Source organism: Gouania willdenowi, chromosome 14, assembly GCF_900634775.1.
Source record: "Gouania willdenowi chromosome 14, fGouWil2.1, whole genome shotgun sequence".
Classification (NCBI taxonomy): Eukaryota; Metazoa; Chordata; class Actinopteri; order Blenniiformes; family Gobiesocidae; genus Gouania; species Gouania willdenowi.
In genome coordinates, this window is record NC_041057.1 from 7,337,165 (window position 1) to 7,364,488 (window position 27,324).

Genomic DNA, 27,324 nt, shown 5'->3' on the forward strand with positions numbered 1-27,324 from the left:
TCAAGCATCGCCAATATTTTTCAAAGTCAAGGCTTAGCATTTATTTAAAGAATAAAATTGAAGAATTCGTGGACAGGCTTTAGCCAGCAGCATTTCCTGTTTTTGCCTCCAGCCACGTCACTCGTGACGTAGGCCATTAAGGGGTCTCTTGGTCTTGGATAAATGGCCCTCCAAAAACTAAGTGGCGCACATTCATCTTCTATATTCGCTAAATCTCATACTGCAACATTTCTACTGACTTTTACCTTCACTGGGTTCCAGGTGTGTCAAGAAAGATGTCTGATTACCATTCACTCTCTGAATTATGCATCCGTAGGGACATTGGTTGGGAACCGGAGAGTCGCCGGTTCAAGTCCCGGTGCGGACCAAAAAAAAGGAAGTTGTTCTGGTAGCTGGAGAGGTCTCAGGGCAGGGCACCTCTCGAGCACTGCAGAGGTGTCCTTGAGCAAGGCACCAAACCCCAACACTGCTTTGGTGCCCTCCCTTCATAGTAAAAGCAGTCCCACTCTGACATCTCTCCATTAATGCATGTCCACGCCTGATTCAGGCCTATGTGTGTGAGAAGAATGTTCCTAAAATAACAAAGTATTTCAAAAAATATAATTCAAAATTCAAAAGATGGTCCAGAGGTACAAAAGTGAGTTTGGAGGTTTAATCGAGCTTTGAGGAATCCTCCAGGATGTTCTATAAAAATGCTGTAGTGCGGGTGTTTTTTCACCACTTTTGCTAGATATCATTTTACGGTTTCCCAATCACTTTTTCCGATAGGATATCATTATTGTAACTTTGCGCATTGGCCGATACAGATATTGATTTGATACAATATCACGACGAATCATACATACTTTTATTACGTGAAATGTTAGAAAAGACTTGATCAAGTGATATTACTCAAGCTGAGAACAATAGTCAGCAACAGCAGGTAAAAGAAAAACTTTAGATGCAGGCAGATAGAATCCGGTACTCGTTTATTAGTGGTGTCAGATCAATATCCGTTGTCAATATGGAATCGGGACACCTGTAGTAACATCTTACGACATCCAATAATGTAAGGCCATGTTCCTGTTAAAATCATAGGGATTGAATAAGAGAGTAAACAAATGAAGACTACTACTTGATTATGATCACAAGTTTTGCCCCATTGTTGCCTATAAGGTTGCCTTTTCAGAATATGTACTGTAAATGCATCCATCCATCGAGACTAAAAATAGAATACTTTTGAAACCAAGTGCAAGTAATACACAAAGAGGATCTTGAGTCGGTTTTGGAGAAGAAAAACTTTTGACCTCAGAAAAAGGAAATATATACAATCCTATATTGTAAGTAAATGTGGAAGATTCACGTGGGCATGTGACCAAAAACATCAAAGAGACGAAACAACACCGATACAAGTACGGCGTGCACTAAAAACCAGTAGGAATTAGTCATTGCAATGTTTTTGAATGTTTTTGTTTGTGTTACCATGTAAGCCTGGGTGCAGTTGTTTTTCACGGGCGGTCCGGGTACTACCTCCAGAGAGTACGATTAGGAATAGCTGTGTAGAGTTGAGGTTGGCCAGCTGGTCATGGATGAGTGCGAGTGGGAGGGATTCCTCCTTGGCAAACCAACTCGTCTGGGCCACTAGATATCTTGATTTAAGATGACCTGTCAAATCCAGTGTTTACTCACTTACCTTACTGGCTTCAAGATTTGGCAACTTTTAAAAACTGAGGTTACTTCTGTCAGTGACGGATACACAAACACATTCAGGGAAGTTTTTTAGGACTAAATATGAGACAAGCTGTGGTCCTTTGGACTCAAACAGGGGATTATATTGCCGATGACAGATTTTTATCCTCTTAAACCATTTACTATTTTCAGAGAATGTAGCATAATTTACCATTTGATAGTTTTTGAAGTCAGACAGTTCAGTTTCCGAGCCTCAGTGCTTCGCATTTGATTTCCTGCGTTAGCATTTTAAAACTTGCCAATGTGTAAACCAGAGATGAGCAACTTTCATCACATCAAGGGCCACAAAAATGTGATTTTTCCAATCCGAGGGCCAAATTATCAACATTCAGGTCATTGTTTAGAATGAGGACCAATCTGATTATTAATGCGGAAAAAACAAAGGGTTTGAGTGTTTTTGTTTATTGTTTTGTGTATTTCTGCTGTTGTATGTTTTTCTCAGTTTTTTTTGTTGTTGTTGTTTTGTGTACTTTTATGTAATTTTTGTTTAAACAAAACAACAATAACCTAAAAACAACAACAAAAATGTACATTATTGTTGGTTTTATTGTTTTTAGTGTTGTTTTATGTGTTTTTGGAGTCATTTTGCGTGTATTTGTTGTTGTCTTGCATAGTTTTCTGTCATTATGTATCGTGTTATGAGTTATTTTGTGTGTTTCTGAGTCATTTTTCATTTAGTGTTTTTCAGGAATTCATTTGTAGTCATCTTGTCTTGTGTGTTTTTTGTTGTTATCCTTTTTGTGTATTTTTCTGTCATTTTTAATTTTTTTCTGAGTCATTTTGTGGGGTTTTTTGGTGTTTATTTTTATCATTTTGTGTGTATTTTGGGTAATCTTGCTCATTAACTTTGGGGGCCGCACAATATTAGACCGAGGGCCACATGTGCCCCCTGTGCCAACAGTTGCCTTTCTCTGGTGTATACAAAGGGAAAACCTAAAACATTTTCATAGGGAATCAATGTATTCTCCTCTATCCGTGGCGTTCACATTATTCAGATATTATCTGTGGTCGAAAATACATGTCTCACTTCTTAGTTATTAACACAGGACAGATGTCTTGCTGTAAAGATAGAAGTGACAATGAAGTCACTCTAAAAGCAGGAGGGCAGTCATCGGTGTTTAAAGCCTTTTAATTAAATTTCAAGCGAAGGATTGCTCATCCTATACGCTTGCAACGACAACGTGTGTGTGAGCATTTAAGCCCGTCATCCAACTCTCATCACCACAGGTGGCTAATCCATCACAGACAGCCCGGAAGGTTCGATGACCACTACGACGAGAGCCTAGATCTCAGAGATAGTTTAGACTAAACAGCGTAAGACTTCATAGGAAGTCTCAGGAATGATGTAAAATCCTCAGGTGTAAACACAAACCAACAGAAGTGTGATCATACGTGTGACCACACAGCCGTCAAACTATTTTCTTCATTTCCTGTAAGAAGCAAAAGTCTGAGTTGAGGAATTCATGTGACGATGTGTAGTCTGGATTTATGTCAGGTCAATATACATTAGATTTCTGCTATACTGTGGTGGATTTTGTTTCCATGTAGACCAGTGTTTCTCAAATGGTGGTACGTGTGGCCCTAGGGGTACGCGATGGCACGACAGGGAGTACTTGAGAGAAAGAGAGTAGAGAATTAACAAATAAAGTGACTGGAAGTGAGAAAAACTATAGAAATAGATCTATGCAGGTGCCACTAAAGCAGGGTTTTTCAACCTTGGGGTCGCCTGGAGTTGAAATGGGGTTGCCTGATAGTTGGGAAATTTTTAAATAGATTTTTGGAATTTTTAGATGTTTTTTTTTTTTTTTTTTTTTTTTAATAAAAACAACACAATCTCGTATTTACGGAAGACGATTTGGGCCACTGGAAAAAGAAAAGAACAAAGAGGACTATAAAAAAAAAAAAGAAACTGGCCCTAATCCTCTTCCGTACCATTTCTATACTTTCACTCTGTGAAATATAAATCTAGTTTAACTAAAATGCAGTAAAAAAAAAAAAAAAATGAAAAATGAATATTTGAGCTCAACCATGATCAAAAACTGATTCTAGAAAAAAATGTCTTTGGGATCGGGGTCACGATCCAAAAAAGGTTGGGAACCACTGCACTAAATACTGTTTATTTCCACTTATTTACAAAATGAGATTATTTAAAATGTGTGTTATCACTCGTTTATTCCGTCATTATGTTCTTTGGTTGTTTTTAAATAGTTTTCTAAGCAAAATGTTGTAGATGGACAAAAGGGGTCCTTGGATTCAGAAAAACACTCAGTACTTGTGCCAAAAAAAAAAAGTTTGAGAACCACTGATGTAGATGACCAAAGTAGGTTTTAAATGTATAATGAAACCATCAACATCAATGGCAGAAGTATTCAATCACAGCTCTTATGATGTTTACCATTGTTTAGAAAGGAAACCTTAGAGTACGGATCTAATGCATTCCATAATGATTGATAATGGAAGTAGGCATGCTGGATCCATGCTTCCTTTCAAGGCTTCAACATCTAAGCAAAAAAAAAACGACTTTAACAGGCATCATAAATGCCACTAAACAATGTTATGGGGCAGTTTAAAACTTTAGTCAGAGGTCGGACCCCCTCGAGCACACGGCGTGTTTCCTTTTTTGTGTTTTGCAAGAAATCTTGTCGTGTAATGTTTTTTTTTCTGAGTGTTTTTATAGATTTTGACTGTGTGTTATTGTGCGAGACCTTTTAATGGGTTTGTGTTGTGTGGAGAAAGAAATAATGTTAGGCAAATAAGACCAGTAGATGTAACAGGTGTGTGTGCAAGTGTATGGGTGATAGTTTGTGCTTTATTCTCAAATAATTTGCCAATTTATCCGCCTTTCTTTCATAGTGTTATAACACATGATATTTAGACATATTATGGCACATAACAGAAAAGCCCTAAGCGTGTATATATAAACATGACTAATGCCCGTCTACTTTTCATGCCAACTCGGTGAGGATTTATTGGATGTGATGCTTTCTGCAAATCCTGATGTCTCATGTGTTTTTTCCCCTTCAGGTTTCAGCCACAGATGAGGACCGAGGTTCCTTCGGTGCTATAACTTACAATCTGGGTTCAGGATCTGGAAGTGCAGTTCCATCCCACTTCAGCATCGACAAAGAAACCGGGCAGCTCTGCACCAGCACTGCTTTGGATAGAGACCAAGAAGTGGACAAATATGACCTGACAGTCACAGCAACTGATGGAGTAAGACCACATTTACCTTAAACCACACATGTCAAACTCAAGGCTCGAGGGCCAAATCCGGCCCTTTGAAGCATCCAAATCGTCCCTTAGTGGAAAGTAAAAATCCCTGAGGAAACTTACCAAATCCTTTGGTTGTGGATTTCTCAGTAGGGTTGCCAAAATATCTGGCAATTTCCAGGGGAACTTAAGCTGATGAATTTTGGCAATAATAACAAATAAATTAAACTTTTCATGGGAATTATTTATTGAAATTAACCAAAAAATGGGAGCAATTTTAAATCGCTGTGTCATATCCATCCATGCAAAAACAATACACTTCAACAGATTTATTTGAAACTATAACTTTACAATTATTTAACAAGAGTTTCATTGAATTCATCACAGAATTTCATTGAAACTCCACAATATTACAATATTTGCAGGGGTTCACAGTTTTCCCATGCATGTATAACACGATGGAAGTCATTTTTATACTCATTGTTGAAAGAAATCCTAATTTTTACAAAATCCTGATTTTTTGACATTTCCCCAAATGTCAGCTATTGCTTGGATATTGTCGGTGCCTTTTATAGTCTACATAGACACTTTTATTTATGCATGGAAATGCGAAGTAGCACTAATGTTGAAATTGTTTAGCCCACTTGAGGTCAAACTTGTCGGTATTTGGCCCCTGAACTGTATTTACAAGTTTCCATAAGGGTTGCATTATTGGTTATGTATATAGAATTTTATGTTTCTTGCAAAGAGGATTGTTAGCACTTAAGTGTTAAGTGATGTTTTTGACCATAATACGGTAATGGCTTAACCAAGCCCTATTTTAGGCATAGAAGTATTTACAAATTTCAAAATAAAGTGGGCTGGAAAACAAAGTTTGAATGGACTTGAAACAGGAGAGTGATTGGAGCAGAACAACTTTTTCTATGTGAAATCTCTGGTGATTCATAATGCAATACCTAATCATCAAAGCCGTGTACACCACCAGCTATCAGATCAAAGTGCTTTCAAAGAGCGCTTCCTCTCTAGAAAGGCAACTGCATGACAAAACAATCAGAGGAAAACAGAGGAGAAAAGTAAACAAGTGGAAAAGCAGATGCACTTTTGGAATTAAGTGAAGTTTAAAGTGATTATTTTACCTTTTTAAAGCATCGCAAATGCACAACAGTATTTTAAAACCTAAAAAATGTTTCCATTAAATTATTTATTTCTAAGCCTCTCTCATCATAATGGAATACTTCTTAGTTGAAGATTTGTTGGCAAGGTCCAAACTAATTCTTCTCAGCACCTCCATCCAGGTGTAGTCAGTTAGCTTTTTACTATTTTGATGGCCTCAGATAAACCATCATATACAGAATAATCAGATATAATTTCAGTCACTGCAAACCTTTGCTCATTTTTACAATTTCCACAATCAAACATCTGATTAATCTTGACCTTTATTACAGAAGGCTAAGTTTGTTTTTTATTATTATTATTATTATTATTCAGGGTGGCCTGAGCTCTGTTGCCCGAGTGAGGGTCACGGTAGTGGACATCAATGACAACCGGCCCACCTTCTATCCAGTGCTGTACACAGTCAGCCTCAGCACCCACAGCGCCCCAGGAACCTCCGTCGTCAAGGTGACGGCCAATGACCCCGACGCTGGAGCCAACGGCAGGGTGACGTACCGCACCGTGCCTGGAGGGGGCTCTACTTTCTTCACGCTGAACAAGGACACGGGTGAGAAGCAAGATGTTACAAATGCAATATTAAAAATAAACCTATAACTACGGCCCTTAATATCTTTGCAGCAATGTATGATTTTCATTGTCATGTTCAAAATGCAAAAAAACACTCGTCTTATTAATTAAATAAGGTACCATTGTGATTGTTTGTTTGTTTCTTTAATCTTTCTTTATTGCTTTTACATATTAACAGTATTCCCATTTAGAAACGTTCATACAGAATATATTTTCTGTTTTCTTTTTAACAACAAAAAACAAGATCAACACATACTGTAAATACAGACAATTAAACCCCCACCTATATTCCTCCCCTGGTACATGTGTCATTAAGAAAAATAAAATAGAAAGAAACACGGTTGACAATAATAAAAAGTATATGAAAAAGGTACAGTTGTGATTGTAACATTGACATTGGTGACTAATGGTAACTGTATTCAGCCCTTCATAATGCTGATGAATGATACTGGTCAATACTGGCGCGAGCAGGGAAAATAATCACATTTTAGATGTTATTTTCAGATTGAACTGGAACTCCCCATACTACGTTTATACGTATATATTATTCACATTTAGAAAATCAAGATTACTCAGTTTTCCCATTCTGGGACAAAAGAAGTTATTTTCATTTATTATGGTTTATTTTAAGGTTATATTGATACCTTTTAAGAATCAGAATCAGTATAATAATAATGTTAACCACAATGGACTTTTTCTGGCAGTGCAAATATTCACTCCTCAGCTTTTCTTTACATTATCATCAATATTTTTTGCACTATTTAAAGCAAAATAGTCATAAATGTTAACATCTGTCAATATTTTAGCATTCCATACGACTGTTATATGAGTTATGTAGTGCCACTACCAACCATAACTTTATTCTGTTATATTAAATTATAGGTAAATGCTTGGTTTTGTATTTTCCTAAAATCTACATTCTTGCTCTTGTTGAACTATATTTATCTCTTTGTCCACAGGTGTGATTTCCCTCTCTCGGTCACTCCACGGCAAAGCTAACACCGTCATCTCTATGCTAATATCAGCTGAGGACGGTGGTGGTCAGACGGCCCCAGAAAACGCCAGGGTGAACGTCAGCGTTGTGGGAGGCTCTGTGGCGTCTCCCGTCTTTGAACAGGCACAGTATTTTTTCACCGTGTCTGAGGACGTCCTGCGGGGGACGGCGGTGGGAGTGGTCCGCGCTGCTGCAAAGACAAGTAAGGACGTCCTTACACCCGTTGATTCTTTTATTTTTTTCTGTGTTCTTGCTACTGGGTCGCACTCACCTTTCTGTGCTAATGTAAACTTCCTCTGTATTTATGACATTTTTCATCATTCTGACAAGTACCAGGATGGAAATACACTAATGGATTAAAGAGTGGCCCTTCCTGACAGACATGCAGTCTATTAGGACATCATATATATCAGATGGAGTCATTCTTAAGCAGAATTATTCATTCTGCTGTCAGGCTTTCGCTTTCTTTTGCCATTAACGATGGAAAAATGAATCTAATGATGGTGTATCGCTGAGTGGGAGTTACAACACCCAGATTATCAGTGTTATAGTAGACAGATGTGCACTTAAGAGTCTGTACTTCTGTGTTAGTGTTAAAGGGTTGTACTTTGACACAATCCAGCTCTTCTTTTGACTCTTCAAGATAAAGACCGAAGTAAACACTGTGTCCTCGACAGTATAGCTATTGTTCATGTACATTCGTAGTGTTTATCTGGTCATCATATAGAGATGTCTATTGAACTCTTAGTTTTAAGCAGGGTATATTATGGGGTGAGGTTACTGTAAAAAGCTTTGTGCACTCAAATCAAAGTTGCATTAGTGGATTATATTCCCATGGATACGAAACGACACGAATCCGACACATTACTGTAAAAATTCCATCACAGGATCACAGGCATCATGTGTTGATTAAAGATCTGCAATAAAAAATACCACGTTTCCAGTTTTGACCAGTGGTGGAGGGAATGCATCAAAATTCTGAATGCCCGCCGCTGTTTGCCACGAGAGGTAGAAGAAGTATTGAAACAGTGTGCCAAAATTTGACAAGGTGAACAAAATCAAGTTAATCTTGCTCTACTTTTTTTGGAATACTTTTTATTTATAATAATATAGGGTTTGCACAGAGCTGTATGGTTGTGTTTTGTTCTTCTTCTACAACTTTCAAAGAGCAGTTGGTATTCAGTATTTTGATGCATTACCGCCACCACTGGTCAGAACTTGAAATGCAGTATTGGAATTGCAATTTTTGAATCAACACATAATACGTGTGACTTCGTAACATTATTTTGATAGTAATTTATCGTGTTGGATTTGTATTAACAGGAATACATTTAAAAATGCAACTGCGATTTAGGTGCATGAATATCACACGTACAAACACAAAACAGAAACCTTAGGGAAGTGGTTCCCAAACTAAGGAGCGTGCCCCCTGGTGGTGGTGATGGGGGGTGGGGGTGGTGGTTGAGATGTTATGACGGGGCACCTTGAGCATTAAAAATTACACTTTATTAATAAGAAGGAACTTTAATATTGTTATAATATATGTGATTGCGAATTGTACGTTATCACTTTAAAAAAAAATAAAAATTGTCGCAATGTGGGGCCTTGAGGGTTTTTCATTCTTCAAAGGGGGGCGCAGCAGAAAAAGTTTGGAACCACTGTTTTATAGTAATTCATTAGTACTGTTCGGTCCTTTTTACATTGTTGGTCTTTTATGACTTCATTTTTTGATGGTTTCTAATTTTTTCTAAACAAACTTTGAATTCTTCACTTGTTTTCTGTTTTTGCTGCACTGTTTTCTCACACACTCTTTTGCTGTGTTTATGACGTTAGGCGTCTCAAAGAGCATCTTCTACTCTATCTCTTCTGGCGACCCTGATGGTTACTTCACCGTTGATAGTGCGTCTGGTACCATTCGCACAGCAATTCCTTTGGATCATGAGACCTGCTCAAGTCTTGACTTAGAAATCCAGGCCCGCATCGGCTCCCCTCCAGCGTATGGCGCAAGCCGGGTTCGTGTAACCATTTCGGATATTAATGACAATGCCCCCACCTTCCTTCCATCGTCATCAGAGTCTCTGCTGTTACCTGAGGTCACTAAAATGGGAGCAGTCATCTACCAAATTCAGGCAACAGATAAGGACTCTGGTCACAATGGTCAGCTGAGTTTTGATTTAATGTCTGCTGGGGCTGCTGGGAGCAGTGGCCAGAGGACATTCGGAGTTGTCCGAGGCACTGGAGAGATTCGTCTGATTGGGAGTCTGTCGTATGAAAGCGTCCCACGTTATGACCTTCAGGTTGTGGCCAAAGATGGAGGAGCACCTCAGCTTAGCTCTACTTTCACCCTTGTAGTTCACATCCAAGCCCAAGATGCCCAAGGCCCTAACTTCGACACCCTGACCTATCGCGTTGAGCTGAGAGAAAACACACCTCTCAACACGCGTTTCCTTCAGGTTCGAGCTTTAAACAGAGAAACTTCAGGAAACGGTGGAAGCCCTTCTTCATCCTCCTCCACGATATCGTACCGCCTCAGGCCCGATGGTGACGCCGCAGGCTTCGGCGTCATGTCCGATACTGGCTGGCTGTTTGTGAGAAGCTCTCTGGACCGGGAGGTCAAAGACATGTACCTGTTGACTGTCCTCGCCACGTCAGGCCCAGGGGGCGCTGGAAGAACTGGGAGCGCCACAGTCAGGGTGTCCGTCACTGACGAGAACGATAATTCCCCACGACTGAGCCAGGACAGGGTGTTTTTGGCCGTCAGAGAGAACCTGCACGCTGGGTCAGGCTTTGGTAGAGTGACTGCTACAGACAGGGACGCAGGACTGAACGCTAGGCTCTCCTACCGGCTGCTGCACACAGACAAGCATTTTCAGATCAACACACAAACTGGTAAATGGTTACAAGCACAGATTTATATTTATATTAGCGATGGTGCATTAATATGATATGTTTTTATTGGATACAGGTGAGATCAGCACCCGCCTGGCTCTGGACAGAGAGCAGCAGTCCAGCTATCAGGTTGTGGTTGTCGTACAGGACGGTGGAACACCTCCTCGCAGTGCAACTGGTACCGCTCACATTACTGTGCTGGATGAAAATGACCACGCCCCCAGTTTTACTCACACCAGGCCTGACAGGGAGCTGCTCTTTCAGGTAAATCAGAGTTAGATTACATCTTACCATCAGGAAGACATGGATTTATACTAGTTTTGTACTTTTTAGTGAAATGCTGTCACTAAAAAGGAGGAGTCAGAAGTGGATCTTTATGTTTCATTACCATCCATACTACATTATCTTTAACTATGCTTAAAGCTGCTGGACATGAACATTTGGTGTCAGATAAAGAAATATTGTAGGCCTCATAGACCCAGAAACCTAAGTTTGTTTCTTCACCTTTGTTGACATTTTCACGCATTACATTGTACAGAGAAACGTTTTTACTTCACACTGGAATACTGTGAACAAACTATAAAGAAAAGAAAAACACAGGAAATCACGCGAAGAATGTAGTACAAACACTTCAAATCAAATCAAACTTTATTAATAAAAAGTGTTCTTCATACAAAAAAATGTAACTTTCATGCATCTGTTTACGGGACTCAACATCCCACAATGCAATGCTCGAAATATTTCTGAAAATGTCAATGTTTGATTTTTTGATCTATTAGTCTTACACTAATTTTCTCTAATGAAAAAATATTGTGCGTAGCAACTTTAAAAAGAAATGATTTGTCACTTTGATTGTTTTTCTTAATGACTTGAGTATGAGCATCCCAATCTTATTTTGGTGTAAAATATGATAGAAAAACAGATCATACAAGTTAAGGATATTACCGGTACAATCACTGAAGACCTTCTGTTTACAGGCATGTTGTGTTATGTGTGATAAATGATTTTAATAGGAGGTAAAACAATTTCTTGTAGGTAACAGAGGGGCTTCCATCTGGGACAGTGGTGGGAACAGTGACAGCTAAAGACCCAGATGAGGGAGAGAATGGCACTATATACTACTCTTTATCTGGTAAGTCAAAAATGATATATTTTAAAATACATGATCAATCTGATAAATGTTTCTTCCTCCTTAAGGTTCCAGAGCAGAGCGTTTTTCCTTCAACCCAAACACTGGTGAGCTTCGAACCGCTTCCCTTCTGAGATGGCCAGAGCGTGCCGAGTATACGTTTACGGTGACGGCTGCTGACCACGGAACTCCAAGCCTTAGCTCCACCTGTCAGCTACGGATACAGGTAGATATATTTTCACATTTTGTTACGTCAATCTATCGTTCAGCGTCTTGTACAAAATCAGTCCTCCTACCGTAGCATTACCTCAGTCTGATTCCATTACCTGCTGTGAACAATTATTTTACTCTGTGGGCAGCATAGCTGTCAAAGGAATTAGAAAATGAGGTAAACGTGAGAACGAGGGAAGTTGAACTGTTGCCTTTATAAACATAGGGGTCTAGTCGATTGAATGCGTGTTTCCTAAATTACAGGTCAGTGAGGTAACCAGAGACCCGGAGCTTTAGGAGGGAGCTAATGTATTGAACTTTGTGTGGAAAGGGTCAGTCGTTCATATCAACAGACAATATCAGAAGTTCAACATTGGTGAGGAAAAGCTGCGTCCACCGCTCAGGCTCTCAGCCAGATTTGGGTGTTGCTCTGCTTTGACTTTGGAGGTCGTCTGAGCTCCATGTTTTCACGGGATGTGACTCTAGAGAGGAAAGGGATGCTAATTACAGTGGGAATGCTGGCCGGAGCTTTTGATTGTGTGGCGCTGAGATTAGACATAAGGGAAATGTGAACCTTGATAACCTCATGGCAATAGGCTAGAGCAAGGGTAAGAATGGGAGTCTGTACACAAGTACACAAGAAAACACTTCCAGATACTATGGCTGTGTTCCAAATGGCATACTCTGTACTATGCTCTACAAACTCAATGAGTACTGTCTACTATATTCTATAGTAGTATGAAGTAGTAGAAGTATGATTTGGAGGACTAGGATGATGAGCATTTATTCCCACTGAATTATACTTCCAAGTTTCCCAAGATGCATTTTGAACCTACGACAAAAACCTGAAGCACACTGAGGCTAAATATCTCCATTGATTTGAAAACATTTTAAGTAGGAAAGAGACCAAGTAGAATATCAACATGTGGTCATTTGATCCATAAAACTTGTGGAAAATCATTCATGCCGACATTTCAGAGATTTTCAGTGACCCTCCATTGTGCTATTGACAAAACATCTGGTTAACTTCAAAACAAAAGCCATATTTACAAAAGCGTTAAAATGACTAATGGAAGACAAGAAGAGATGCTTTTGTTTTGATCAGGGGAATGTTTGATTTTTAGCTTGAAGGAGGGCCCAGGGCAATTTTACATTTCGCTCGCAATGCATCATGGGTAGGGTGGCAAGATTTTTAAAACTCAAATCGGAACGCTTTTATTTGTAATGAAAAAGGGCACAATAAATTAGGTTTTTTTTGTTTTCCTTTAGGATGAAATGTATTATTGCAACGGCTGAAACAAATTTAAAGTGGCCACCAGTAAAACAAAAGTTAACAAAATTGTTTTGAATAATCGAAAAAAAACTTGTTTTTCTTTCTGGCATTTTGAAGGAGAAAGCATGAGAGGAAGCAAACGAGTAAATATTGTCAATGCCATCGACCAATCAGCATCGAGTTGCAAACGTGTGGAAGACTTTTGAGCTTTTTAATTGGTTTATATTGCAAGCGCTAGTATGACAACGGTTGTGATTGACAGATCACAGTCCACAGAGATCACGTTTTTAAGCAAAATGTGCTGCAACAGACGTCAATTTCTTAATAAATGGGACAAACGGGACTGAGGTTGTGAAAAACCGGGACAAATCAATGATTATGGGAAAAAAAAACTGGGACACGGGACGTAAATCGGAAAAACCGGGACTGTCCCGGGAAAACACTAATAATGGGGCAGATAAGTATGACGAGTGCTCACCATGCATACTTAAAGCCTTTCCTCTACATCCGGGTATATCCTGGGTACTCAATCTTTGCACGCTATCTAATGTGAACGCACTACATACTAATTTTGACATCAGACTTAGTATGAGTAGTATATGTGATTTCAAACACAGTCCATGTTGAGTACAGAAGGAATCAGCGAGGGCAGGAGTACAAAAGTGCAGTGCAAAGACAAAGGTCCAAAAAATGAGTTATTAAAAGGAAGAATACAGATGAAGTGGCAGATTCACAGTGGGAGAGCTCAGAGCAGAGAATGAGAGCACATGATTAGCTGCAGCTGGGAGACACAGGTGAGATGAGTCAGGCTGATTAGCAGAGCAGAGCTGGAGCTAAGGCTGGGACACTGTCTTTAATCTGAATTTAGTTTCTAATGAGGTATTTTATCTGAGTGGCAGTCAACTATTAATAAATAAAAAACATATGCAAGGTATTTATCAGAATCAGAAAGTTTTAACTGTATTTTTCCATGTACAGGGAATTCACTTTGGTGTTTGTTTGCATAAATAAAACATTGAGGAGTGAGTTTAGGGTGGGGCTTTATATCCTTGCTTTATTTCTTTACGCAATTAGATGGGTCATACTTTTACAGTATGAGGAATGAAGTATCACTACAATGGACCCATTTAATAATTATAAACAATTGTGATTTTGTTTGTTTTTCCAACAACATTTTTCAACTTTTGATAGTATTGTTTTATTATTTAAAAAAAAGTACGGTAATCATGTTAACCAGCGATTTGATGTTAAATATCAACTTATTCTGGTTTACTGCCGTTAATGGACTGTAACATTTAATGTTGATCCATATCTGCTTTATTGACCTTAAAGCTAGGGTAGACGATTTTCTCCAGATATACTTTTTAGTTTTTGGTTAAAATTGCCTTTATGTCCTGACAGAAATTAAGATCTTATGTGCTCTGAAAAAGGAACAAAGAAAATCCATTAACTGTAGCAGCCGTAAACCTCCAATAACTTCGGCCAATGAAAAAAACCAATCACGTCTCCCTGCTCGTTCTCGATCCCTCACTGCAACAGCTGTGCACATGCATGCGAGTGAGACGGAGTACAGATTCAAAATCATGCTAGAGTTTGAAAATCGTCTACCCTAACTTTAACCAGCATCATAAACAAAAGTTAGGCTTTACTTTAGAAACAATGTCTGCAGCCTTTTTAAAACACAACCTCAAGACACATATTTTTGTGATTTATCAAAGGACTTTGCCTTAATGGCAATACAAGTTGACAGAATAAACTTGATGACCCTTCAACCTCACTCACAATGGATGGACAGTTTGATAAAACCACATTAATACAAGGACTAGAAATGAACACCATTTAATGTACAAAACATGCCTGCAGATAAAAAACGTACTTATACACATATTGTGAAATAGGGAATTTCATTTGCCTTTTCACATTGAATCATTCAGCCAACATGGTGATGTCTTTGGGATGGAGCTCATCAAACTGTCCAAGAATATGGATGTACAGTATTTTTTTTTTCTTTTAAAAGCCTCGTGAAAATTGATCATTCAGATAATTTTCTCTCTTTGGTTTGCGGTGAATTTCAAATCCCAACAAACACAGAGTCAGCCTGACATGTTTCCACTTGTATTTGCCATCAGGACTCCAGAGAAAACAACGCTACAATCCGTCGTAGTGTCAAACTTAGACAATGGGCACGCTCAGATAGATATTTTTCAAGTGATGTAACAAGAGCTTGTTAAAAATCTGCTTGTCGTCTATCTTTAGAGGTTTTTGATCTTTTCCAGACTATGAAGTGTCAAAGCCCCTCTGTCATGTGTTTGTTTCCAATTAGACGCTAACATTTGACACCGTGTCAAATGGAGGTGGAGAGTTCACTCTACGATATTTGAAGAGGAATTTTTTTTAATTTTCCTGTTCTTGTATTATTCTGCTACAGGTAGCAAATGCTGACACATGCACAGAGGATACAGTATAATGATAAACACAGGAAGTGGTGCTTATAACTGAGCAAAAGCACCACTATTTTTATGGAGGGGTTCGGGTGTATTTGTTCTTGAACGTTTCGACAGTTAATTTAAAATGTGCAGTTTTTAGCTTAATTATTGTTCAAGTAAAAATGTATTGAAATAATGTGATGGAGAAATGGGCAACTTTTATGACAGTCAGGGCCACAAAAATGTGATTGTCTGATCCGAGGGCCACATTATCAACATTCATGTCATCATTTAGAATAATGACCGAACTGAGCATTAATACAAAGAACAACAAAGTGTGTTTGTTGTTGTTTTGTTTTTGTTTTTTTGTGTTTTTTTGGAGTCATTTTGTGTATTTTTGTGTGTTTTTGGAGACACTTTGCTGGTTTTGATTTTTTTTTTTTTTTGTATTTACTTTTGTAATCTTCATGTGTATTTTTGTTTTCTTTTTGTGTATTGTTCTGTAATTTTTTTGGAGGGGGGTTGTCATTTTGTGTATTTTTCTTGTTTTGTGTAATTCTTCTACTTTTGTAATGGTCTTGTGTATTTTTCTTTTCAAATTGTGTGTTTTTCTGTAATTTTGTGGAGGGTTTCGTCATTCCATGGGGTTTTTGGGTCATTTTGTGTGCATTTGTTGTTGTTTTGTGTAATTATTTTACATTAGTAATTGTCTTGTGTGTGTTTATTTTTCAATGTGTGTATTTTTCCGTACATTTTTGTGTGGTTTGGAGTCATTTTGTGTAATTTTGTAGTTTTTTTCTGTTGTCATTTACTTTAGGGGCCACGTTGAATTAGAATGAGAGCAGCGTGTGGCCCCCGAGCCGCCAGTGCTCATGTCTGCTGTAACGCTTGTCCATGCTGTCCTGTGTTTTCTGTCTTCAGGTTCTCAGCTCCTCCAGGTCCGCCCCAAAGCCCAACGTCCTCTCCATGATCTTGAACACTATTGAATTAGTAGCTCCGGGCTCCGTCATCGGTTCAGTCCGTCCACCTCACCTGCACGAATCTGCAGCACTTGATGGCCAGGTGACCTACTTGGTGGTGGGCGGGACAGACCGTGACGGGACATTCATGGTGGACCGGTTAAAGGGCGACGTGTACTTGGTGCGTAAGCTGGACTACGAGAAAGGGTCGAGATACACGCTGCACGTGGAGGTGTCGGACTTCTCTCAGACATTTCCCAGCAGCCACCTTGTCAAGCTGGACATCCATGTGCAGGACAGCAATGACCACGCCCCCCAGTTCACAGAAGACCCTGTTTCAATTGTCATCCCAGAGAACATGGAACCAGGAGCTTCTATATTTACTTTCCAAGCTTTGGATGAGGTTTGGAATTCTTTCATGATTGTGCCGTCAAGATAATTTATTATGCTCTTTAATTAATTAATCTAATTAATTTCTTTTTAATCTCACCTAAAAATTGCTGAGAAAAGCCCTCAACTTGAGGTATTTAATTACATTATTGTGGCAGATCAAAAGATTGATATACAACAAAGTGGCTTTATAAAGTCATTTATTGTTTTTAACAGACTTGTAGCCATTTCCAGTACATTCCTCTGTATGTGAGACTAGTCCTAAGGGCTGCTGACACCTTTAGTTTTGACCATCAGGGGAAATATTGATGTGTACTTTTGTCAATCTCCAAATAATAGAAAATAAAAATTATAAAAAACATCAGGTCCGTATGAAGTGCTATAAAGTTAGCACATCGAACACTTTTCTGAGTCATACAATTATTGAACACCAAACTTGTTGCTTTTTCTGTCCTTCAGATCATAATATTCATCCTGTGATTTTGTTCATTTGTCAGTCACACTGCGTGCTCACAGCATTTTACAGCTAGCACTGTCCGAATGTCTGTGCTAGCTGCTACATGTTTAGCATTGAGGTGGTAGCGGAGGCTACAAAGCTCCGGTGATTGGCAAACCTTTTCTTGCACAATTTGCACACAACTGGGCTTTTGTTTTCTAGTGTTTTTATAAACCAAAATTAACACAAATGAAGCTGAGAAGCTTCTCTGTTTCCAGTTGTGTTATTGTAGTCTGTTCATTAGTATTATGGCTATACCGGGAACTCTTGAAAAGAGAAAGGTTACGCGCTGTTTGGATTGCAAAAAAAAAGTGATTAACAGCATTATTTTTTTTGTATTTAGTATTTTTTCTTGTAATTAATCATTGAAAGTATCTATTCGTACCGTTGCCGTACGGACAACCCCCGGCCCCGGTGCTATGTTACGTTTACCGAAGTACACGTACGTAGCATCTTAGGGTTATGTTATAACCCTATAGCAAAACAATTTTTAAGGTTAGGTAAAGGTTTCCGGTTAGGTTTAGTCTAAACTGGCCAATGACTGACTTGACACGTGACCTAAACTGGCCAATGAGGGGCGCTGCGTACGGATAGAATGTTGGTATATTGATATGGCAATAGCCACTGCCTTAATTAATTGCAATGAATGCGTAAAGTTACAGCCCTAATTGTATTTATTTGCCCTTGAGAAATACTTGTTTAACCATTGTTGAATCTTCACCTTTTTAAAGGACGGCAGTGGACCCAACAGTGAGCTAAGATACTCCATCGAGCACCAGTGGCCCAACACTCCTGACCTCCTCAACCTCGACCCTTCCAGTGGAGTTCTGACCTTAGGGCAGAAGTTAGACCGTGAGTCCACGCCCTCCCTCTACATGGTGGTGCGAGCCACAGACCAGGCCGTGGATCCCACACAGAGACGCTGGGGTTCGGTCACTGCACAGCTTTTTGTGACGGATGAAAACGACAATCCTCCGACCTTCAGCTCGCCGTCTGCAGTCAGCGTTATGGAGGATCAGCCTGTAGGGTGAGTCTTCTCCGGTTTGTTGGTTAAGTGCCTGGTTTCACTCATTAGGAGATAAATATAAACATATTCATGATTCAATATGATGGACCTTCAATGATGTGACACATTCATGCTTGTCTAATATATTCATAGATTTGTGATTTTACACGTGATGGCAAGAGATGAGGATGAAGGGGAAAATGGTCGAGTGTCTTACAGAATCCAAGCAGGCAACAGTGCCGGTCATTTCAACCTGAATCCCAACACTGGTGAGTATTATTTTACAGTCAGACGAGTGTTAGATGTGCGTGTTATTATTGCTTCTGGAAACTCACAGATACAACACAGACACTGGACGATTATCTGCTCACAGAAACAGACGAGTCATTACTTTAACAGCCGTCCTTTGGGCTTTTGTAGGTGCATTAAAAAAAAAATATGCATTCTGACTCATTGAATAAAAATATTGTATGTCAGAGATGGGCTAATTTTATCATAGCGGAGCCACAAAAATGTGACTCTCTCCGCTTACGGCAGTTTTGTGTATTTTTGTTTTCATTTTGTGTATTTTTCTGTAATTTTGGCTGTTTTTGAGGTCATTTCTTAGCATTTACTTTGGTAGCCGCACAAAATTTTGTAGACTTAGGGCTGCATTTCTCCTGTATGTCATCACTATCCTCTCACAGGGTTACCATGTACTATTTTAGACAAGAAGTGGAAGTCATAGTGTTGGATTCTTTTAGAGATTTACTTAAACATCCACTGTCAGTCCAATAACATGTCCTACATGACTTCACCTGCAGAAACGTCTATAGAACTTCCTATTTGGTTGTAATTCCATGCTGCAGAGCTACGTCTCCAGTTCTCATTCAATGTGAGCTACGGCTTTTTTTTCAAAACAATAAAATCCTTTTCCTGACAAATGCATTGATGGGCATAGATCTTTATTTAGGCTAGAGTTATAGACATCTGGTGATATCATATAGATCCTCTTGTGTTGTCTCTTCTTTGTTTGTGCTGGGGAGCGCGCGCAGGCTTTGCTATGACTAGGATTAAGGAAGGATATGGAAATGTAAGTCAGACATTAATGTATGTTCCAGATGGAGGGGGTGGTTCTTTTTTACGTCTTTAGAGTCAAATTGTCTGGTGTTCTAATAGTGGATCTGGTTTGTTTAACTTTAGTGTTAAACATTTGGTTTATAATGGTTGTAACGTTAGATTTAGTGTTCAGGCATTGAACACTCTACATGCTATAATGTGTTTCTGGGGGCGGAGTTTGGGTTGTTGTTTTTTTTAGGATTTTTATTGCATGTTCTTTATACTTCTGCTCTGCTTATATCCATGACAGAGGTTTGCGATTTCCTCCAGATACACTTTTTAAAGTTTTTGGTTGAAATTGTCTTTGTCTTGACAGAAATTAAGATGATGTGTGCTCTGAAAAAGGAACGAAGAAAATCCATCAACTGTAGCAGCTGTAAACCTGTAATAACTTTGACCGGTGGAAAAAAACAAACCTTTTTTTCTCGACCCCTCGCATGCACAAGCTCACGCTGAAAGCGCGTCACTGCTGACACGATTAAAACAGAGTTTTTGGTAACAAATATAATGGTAAAGTTTATTGTTTACCTACTGTTGAATGAGACATGAGACAACGACGTTTCTACACAATACAAGCGATGAGCTGAGCTCCTCTTCTGCAGCAGCTGTGAGACGGAGCACAGAGGGGAGGGGGGTAAAGGCAGAGCCGTCAGGGAGGCTACATACAAAATCATGCTAGCTTTTGAAAATCGCCTACCCTACCTTTAACAACCAAAAAATTATGTATACAACACATTTATTAATGTAAAAACTAAGGATTTTTTGAATAAGGTGAGCAAATGTCAGACCAGGGCTCATCACAAGAGAGAAATTTGCACAGGAGCTTCTCATATTCCCCATATGTAGCGTATAGGTAAATGGTTTGTGTTGGTGTTTTTATGTTAATAACTACTTGTAATTTTGTGAAAAGTAAGTAAATACTGTAAGAGTGATAGTAAATGTAGTTGCCTCTTTTGAATCTAAGTGAAAAGATAGATCAAATGTTGCTTTTGGAAGGTTTTGTTTTTCAGTATTTATTCAGTTGTGGCTGTGGTTACTTGTGTTGTTGTGTACCATAATTTCATGACTGAAATGTAATCATCATTTTGTGGATCATCTCTGTACCCTGTCCGGCACCACAAGGATAACACTAAATTCTCTAAAAATGTTTCAATGGTTGCACTTAAATGGCAAATATCTCCGATCTGGACATTGCTGTAAATGCATCATGACATGTGATGACAAAGAATAAAAACATGTTGATGATACACAGTGGAATTCCTCAGTGGAAAAAAACCCCAAAAACTCAGTAGGCGAGAGAAGACATAACTATAGTGCAGTGAATGGTTTGCATTAGTGTGGAGTACTTAAAATAATTTCTCACTGAAATACAATGTATGTTTGGCACACGCATAAATTACTTATTAGTACTGAGCCAAACATGCACTCACTCACTCACTCACTCACTCACACACACGTTGAATATTTTCCTCTGGCTCTGGCTGGTTCTGTCTGCAATCAGCGATGACAAGGCTGTGGGACACAAACATTAACGCTGAAGAGAAACTGAAGCCAGTGTCTGAATCACAGTTCCTTTGAGAAAGAGCATGAGCTACGTAAAATACATACACAAACAGTACATGTAGTGCTTTGGCATAAAGGGAGAAAAACAACTCAGACTCTAAGGTGAAGGACGAGGGTTAGGTTGGCTATGGGTAATATTAACTGATATTTATAACGGTTCCCCATTTGATTGCCTGTTCAAATAGCCAGAACCGATTAACATGTCCAAAGAAACCGGTCTGCTCTGGAATTCTGGAAAATCTCACAAAGCCGTAAATGTTTTGTTTTCACTTGTCTTGTGGGTATGCAAACACTGGCTCGGCTACGGAAAATTACAGATTCCCAGAAAACGACCCAAAGACGCACTTAGACAATAGATTACAGCAGAATTAACAGGTTTCTGCCTTTCTCCGTCTCGTAGGTTCTCTCTTTATTCTCAAAGCCTTGGACCGTGAAGAGCGAGAACTCTTCAATCTTACCATTGTTGCAGAGGATCACGGATCGCCTCAGCTTTCTACCTCTCATATGCTGTGTGTGCAAGTGATCGACGTCAACGATGAGCCTCCAGTGTTCCAGCGAGCCGAGTTTGAGGCCCAGGTAATGGAAAACCAAGGGCCTGGGACCACAGTGTTGGTCGTAACTGCAACGGACCGGGACCAAGGTGGGTTGGAGTGTAGTACTTAAGTAGTTTTTTCCTGGTATCTGTACTTTTCTTTACAACTTTTTACCTTTACTCCTTACTTTTTTAAACAAATATATGTACTTTATACACCTTACATTTTAAAAATGAGCTAGGTACTTTTAAGACCTTTGAAGATGAAGTCTTGACGTAAAAAGACGCAAACCAACAACCACTTCTGCTACTTGTGAAAGGCTTTTCAGCTCAGCACGACTCATTTGAGACCAAAATGCTACTTCTCCATTCCAGAAACCTAGAGAACATGATTCTCTTGAGACTAAATTAAACATGTTGGTAGTTTGAGCTTTTCTCTGTTAGGCAGGTCCTTTAGTTTTATGGTCAACATTCTCAAGTTTTTAAAAATGTAGAACTCAAAGCTGCTCTGGGTTTAAATGAGCATTTGCATTTTTTTCCCCTTGAAACATTTTATTGACAAATTTCATCTAATGATTTAAAAAAATAAAAGCTATGGAAGGGAACCATACTTCACATTGCGGTAACTTTATGAAGTGTGTAGGGGTTTACAGCCCACCTGTAAATGCTTTGGGAAACAAGAACAGCATGTATGAAGTTTCTACAGGCTTTTTTTTTTTTTTAAAGTGAAATTGTATTTTGTTTTAAAGAAAATTATTTGAAAAGCCAGCGAACAGCAGAAAACCCACATATATTTAAACAGTAGAGAGACATAAATGCTTTCGAGAAACCAAATCTATTTAAAACTTAACTACTGACACATGCTGAAGAAAGCACATGTGGTTTCTGGACCTTTCATTAAGATATTCTTCCAACATCGTGTGGCTTTGGATTTATGAGCATCACCACCAATATAATGCCTAGCTTTACTTCCAATTTAACTGCATAACCATTATATTTTTACCTATGTACGTCTTCACCAAAGGCTCCAATGGCCACATAACATATGGAGGTGTGACAGAGGAAGGCTTCATCATCAACCCTGTGACCGGAACCATCACAACTACAAAGGAACTGGATGCAGAGCAACAGAATCACTATACACTCACTGGTATGAATATAACAGTTGACTTTTTATACATTGTCAATGTTTTAAGTCACACCTCATCATCTATTTTATATTTCTCATGTATTTCTGCAGAGGTGTCAGTCGTTGTAATTGTTTCCATCTTTTAACAGTCTATGCCAGGGATGGTGGACTGCCTCCAAACTTTGCCAAGGCCGTAGTTCGTGTGGAAGTGCAGGATGTGAACGACAACGCTCCGGTCTTTGCAAAGATGTGGTACGAAATCGAGGTGCCAGAGAATCAGAACCCAGTTGAGCTTTGCTTCCTTAAAGCCACAGATCCCGACTCAGGTCCTGGTGGAGAGCTAGAGTACAGAATCACAGGTGAAGATGCAGCCTGATTGGTCACCTTTCATGAAAAACTATTCAGCCTGTTTCTTCTTCAGGGTTTTTCCTACCATGTTTGTTTGTTGATTCCAGGCGTCCTCGGTGCAAAGCAAACATTTTTTGCCTAAAACTTTATTTCAGTGTGTTTTAAATAGTGAAATACGACTGAAATGATATAGCTACTGTGCAGCAATGGACGGGGCCAAGCAAATTTGAGCACATATTGCATATACACAGCATGGAGGTGTTGGTGATTTTTATCAATGATTTATTGGCTCCATCAAAAAACTGATGTTTTAAAATGACATTTTTGAATTTACTCCAATTTGAAATGCTGTAAAATATTCTGTTTTTCAGATAAAAATGTTGATATTTTCAAACATCATCTACAATTACTCCAAAATTTTCATTTTTCAGTGAACAATGAAAATGCATTTAGCAAGAATTTAAATGTACATGTATTTACAACACAATTTACAGTCAAACATTTTGATGCACTGTAGGCTCAATTTTCTGACAAATCAAAAATCTTTGTGGAATGTTTGAGTAGAACAATCTGAAGATGCAAAAGTTGTGGGAGGAGAAAAAAAAAGAGTAATGGACTTCTAAGTTTGTAATAGGTTTAAATGTACAAAGCTTTCTTCAATTTGGGGATCAGCTCTTTTCAACCTGACTCAGATAAAATGACTTTATATTGTATATATATTATCCTGCTTTATTTAATCAATATTCTGTTTGCTTATAATTCTTTAAATAACTTTTTCACTATTTATTTTTGTTTGCCCCAGCAGGAGACCTGGATGGAGATTTCCATCTCAATCCCAGCACAGGAGCCCTTTCCACCTCCAGAGGGCTGGACAGGGAAACGAGAGCAGATTACGCTCTGGAGGTGGTGGCCACAGATCGAGGAAGTCCTACTCTTAGTGCCACCGTCACAGTGGAAGTCAGAGTACTGGACGTCAATGACAACAGCCCTGTTTTCAGCAGAAGTAGCTACTCAGTGGAAGTGTCGGAGGATGCTGCAGAAGGCTACCAAGTTCTTGAGGTGAGTAAGTCATGAAATTGGCAAGATTTAGAATTGGAGAAAAAAAACCGTCTCACTGATATTCTTCAAATGTTTGTTTTTAAGGTATCTGCAACAGATGCTGACAGTGAGCTCAATGGGAAGGTTCTGTATTTCCTCAGTCAAGAGGCTCATGGAGCTTTCGCTGTGAATGAGCAAACAGGCCGAATTACCACATCAGCCCCATTGGACCGAGAAAAAATAGCATCCTACAATTTCCAAGTGTTTGCTGTTGACCTTTCACCTGCCGAGCCCAGGAACTCCTCCGCTCAGGTAAACAGGAGGTTACTGTAGATCCTAGGTGATGAGGGAAAAATATTGTACTAACTTTCCTCAAACTTCTGCATTTTACAGGTCACCGTCAACGTTCTAGATGTCAACGACAATGCTCCTTTCTTCATACAAGATCCGTTGGTCATTGAAGCGTCCAGCAGGCGGTCGCAGCGGGTTTTAGCTACAATGAAAGCTGAGGACAAAGACTTTGGTGCCAATGGTTCTGTGTTCTATAGATTTGCCGCCCCGGTGAAGGGCTTCAGTATCAACTCCCTCACCGGTGAAATCCAGGCAACTGAGCCACTAGCAGGACTGTCTCAGGCTCAAAGAACCCTGATAGTAGAAGCTATGGACCAAGGCAGTCCAGCACAGTCTGCACAGGGTGTGGTGGTGATCTACATGAAAGAAGTGGAGTACACTGGCATTCGTTTCTCAAGGAATGCTCGAGATGTCAGCCTTCAAGAGAATGCATCAAAAGGTGAGGAGCTACTGTTAACTGGTAGCTGTTCTGTTCCGATGTTGCAAACCTCCTCATCTTCTTTTTTTGGTGATAAAACAGGCACAGCAGTGGCTCAAGCTCAGGCCCAACATCCTAATGGTACACGTAAGGGTATCAGCTACAGTCTCTTCAGTGGAAACAGAGGGCAGGCCTTCAGCATCAGCTCCTCATCAGGTTTGTTTTTCTCCCATTGTGTTTGAAACAAATGATGTTATTTACAATGTCAACTAGCATTAATCTTTTTTAACTCAGATTTGTCATCATAGTTTATCATGGCTAAATCATAGTTGTTTATTTGGCAAAAACAAATCTTAGACAAAGACAGGATGACTAAAATTATTACTACTACTACTACTACTACTTTTTAAAATAGGAAAAACTGGTATAAATGCTCTATAAAAGGCTCAATCCAACCATAGCTAATATTGTTCAATATGTTTATAAATTTGAGGTGAGCCAAGCTGACATGACATGATGGACATGATGGTGAATCAACTAATCAGAAGTGATTTCTGTTATCATGGCCTCATACACTGCACAGACCACAAGTACTTGACTATGTTAGTTAGGTATTATTATATTCATATGCAGAAGCAGAGACTAGAAAACATCTTTTTTATAGAAATAGGTACCTTTATATTTATCAAACTAATTCACATTTTTAAATGCATAAATCAAAAACCCAGTATTAAAATAGTTTCAAAAATACACACAAAAGTGGAGTTTTTTTTTGTTCTTTCTTCATTAACAAAAGTTCAGTCTGTAGGGCTTAAGACATCACTATGGAGGAAAGTTCAGATTTTTATTAAAAACGGTAAAATCTTTATATGGTCTCAGCATCCTGGGATGATGTGCTTAAAAGTTACAGATGTAACTCGCCATCCTGTTATTCATTATAATATTGATCGAAATATGGTTGTATTTACATTGTTTATTTTTCTCTGTGCAGTTATTTCATTCAGAGTAAATTATTTTGATTAAAGTTAATTATACATAAATAACTTACACCATATAAATATGGCATTATGCCTTTGTCACATTCGATCAACCACTAGTTCTGGCAGTTAGTGCTGATTTGACTGTTCTATCAAGATTCGTCAATGCATTCCAACAGAGTCAACACTTTATAACAGGGCTAACCATAATATAAATATACTATTTTGGGGTTACAATTGTCTAAGTGGATCGTCTTTGGTTGCAGGAGAGTAATCGCTGTATATAAATGTAAATAGAAGCAATTGAAGATGATTGAATACTTTACAGATGTAGTCAACATGAACCAATGTGAAACTCATTGACCTGAAGCTGCTACGCGCAATAATTTGTAATTTGGTTAAAATCATTCCACTATCACGGGGAATACTGGGAACAAAATAGTACAAAAAAGCTGTCAAGCAAATCACTGTTGTCCTCCTCTAATAAAGAAACATAAGAAATGACAGCAAGAATGAAGGAAAAAAACACTTCTCTGCATCCGTCTACGGGACTCAACATCCCACAATGCAATGCACAAAACTTTTCCCCACAATGTCAATAAGTTTACAGTAGAGATGTAAACAAACTGTCAAGCTGCAATCTCATCCTTTCCTTTTATTTTTTTTAAATAAATGTTGTTTGATTCATTGATCTATGAGGCAAACACTATAATTGTATCTAATAAAAAATGATTGTGGGTAGCAGTTATGTCTAAAATATTTGAGGCCGATGTCAACTTTGACATCTCGTATGTCCTTGTTTCACTAGTTCCTATTAACATCTCCCGTTATATGATGTGCAGGTGAAATCTGGGTGCAGAGCTCCAAGGGACTTGACTTTGAAGACAGCCCGAGACTTCGGCTTGTTGTAAAGGCTGAAACTGTCAGCTCCACATCTTTCATGGCTGTTAACTTGATCCTCCAAGATGTCAATGACAACCTCCCACGCTTCCACCTGCAAAATTATGTAGCGTACATGAAAGAAGCCCAGGGATATGAAATGCCTATAATACAGGTGTGTATACACTAATACCTGCACAACACTGCATCTCTCTAATAAATCAAGGAAGTTCTGCGGGCGCGTGTGTAAAATAAATAATAAAAAGTCTTGAATTTAATTTGACTAAAGCTGTAGGAACTGCTAAAAAATAAAAAGTAAACTAATCATTCTGTCTTCCATGTGTTCTCTGTCTTTCCTCTTCTCCCAGGTTGTAGCTGAGGATGTAGATCAGGGCCAAAATGGGCAGGTGACATACTCCATCCAGTCTTCAAGCATGAGCGGCCTGTTCAAGATCGACCCTGTTACTGGAAGTATCACCACAGCAGCCATTATGGACCGAGAGATCTTTACACAGACCAAGTAAGGACACATCATGGTTGA

The 27,324-nt window shown here is 38.9% G+C and overlaps 1 protein-coding gene across 2 annotated transcripts in view; it reads left to right on the plus strand.

The window, feature by feature from the left end:
- dchs1b (dachsous cadherin-related 1b) overlaps positions 1-27,324 on the plus strand; it is a 100,071-nt gene that overhangs the window by 66,493 nt on the left and 6,254 nt on the right. The window contains exons 5-23 of one of the 2 annotated variants that reach the window (XM_028466381.1): positions 4,753-4,941; positions 6,427-6,658; positions 7,638-7,874; positions 9,506-10,561; positions 10,638-10,825; positions 11,597-11,693; positions 11,759-11,916; positions 16,521-16,961; positions 18,176-18,471; positions 18,604-18,719; positions 21,512-21,751; positions 22,668-22,793; positions 22,922-23,131; positions 23,923-24,179; positions 24,264-24,470; positions 24,552-24,948; positions 25,030-25,143; positions 26,747-26,958; positions 27,152-27,303. In XM_028466381.1, coding sequence (XP_028322182.1) covers positions 4,753-4,941; positions 6,427-6,658; positions 7,638-7,874; positions 9,506-10,561; positions 10,638-10,825; positions 11,597-11,693; positions 11,759-11,916; positions 16,521-16,961; positions 18,176-18,471; positions 18,604-18,719; positions 21,512-21,751; positions 22,668-22,793; positions 22,922-23,131; positions 23,923-24,179; positions 24,264-24,470; positions 24,552-24,948; positions 25,030-25,143; positions 26,747-26,958; positions 27,152-27,303 — 4,925 coding nt within the window. The remainder of the gene's footprint in view (positions 1-4,752; positions 4,942-6,426; positions 6,659-7,637; positions 7,875-9,505; positions 10,562-10,637; positions 10,826-11,596; positions 11,694-11,758; positions 11,917-16,520; positions 16,962-18,175; positions 18,472-18,603; positions 18,720-21,511; positions 21,752-22,667; positions 22,794-22,921; positions 23,132-23,922; positions 24,180-24,263; positions 24,471-24,551; positions 24,949-25,029; positions 25,144-26,746; positions 26,959-27,151; positions 27,304-27,324) is intronic. The other variant, XM_028466382.1, reaches the window with a different exon arrangement.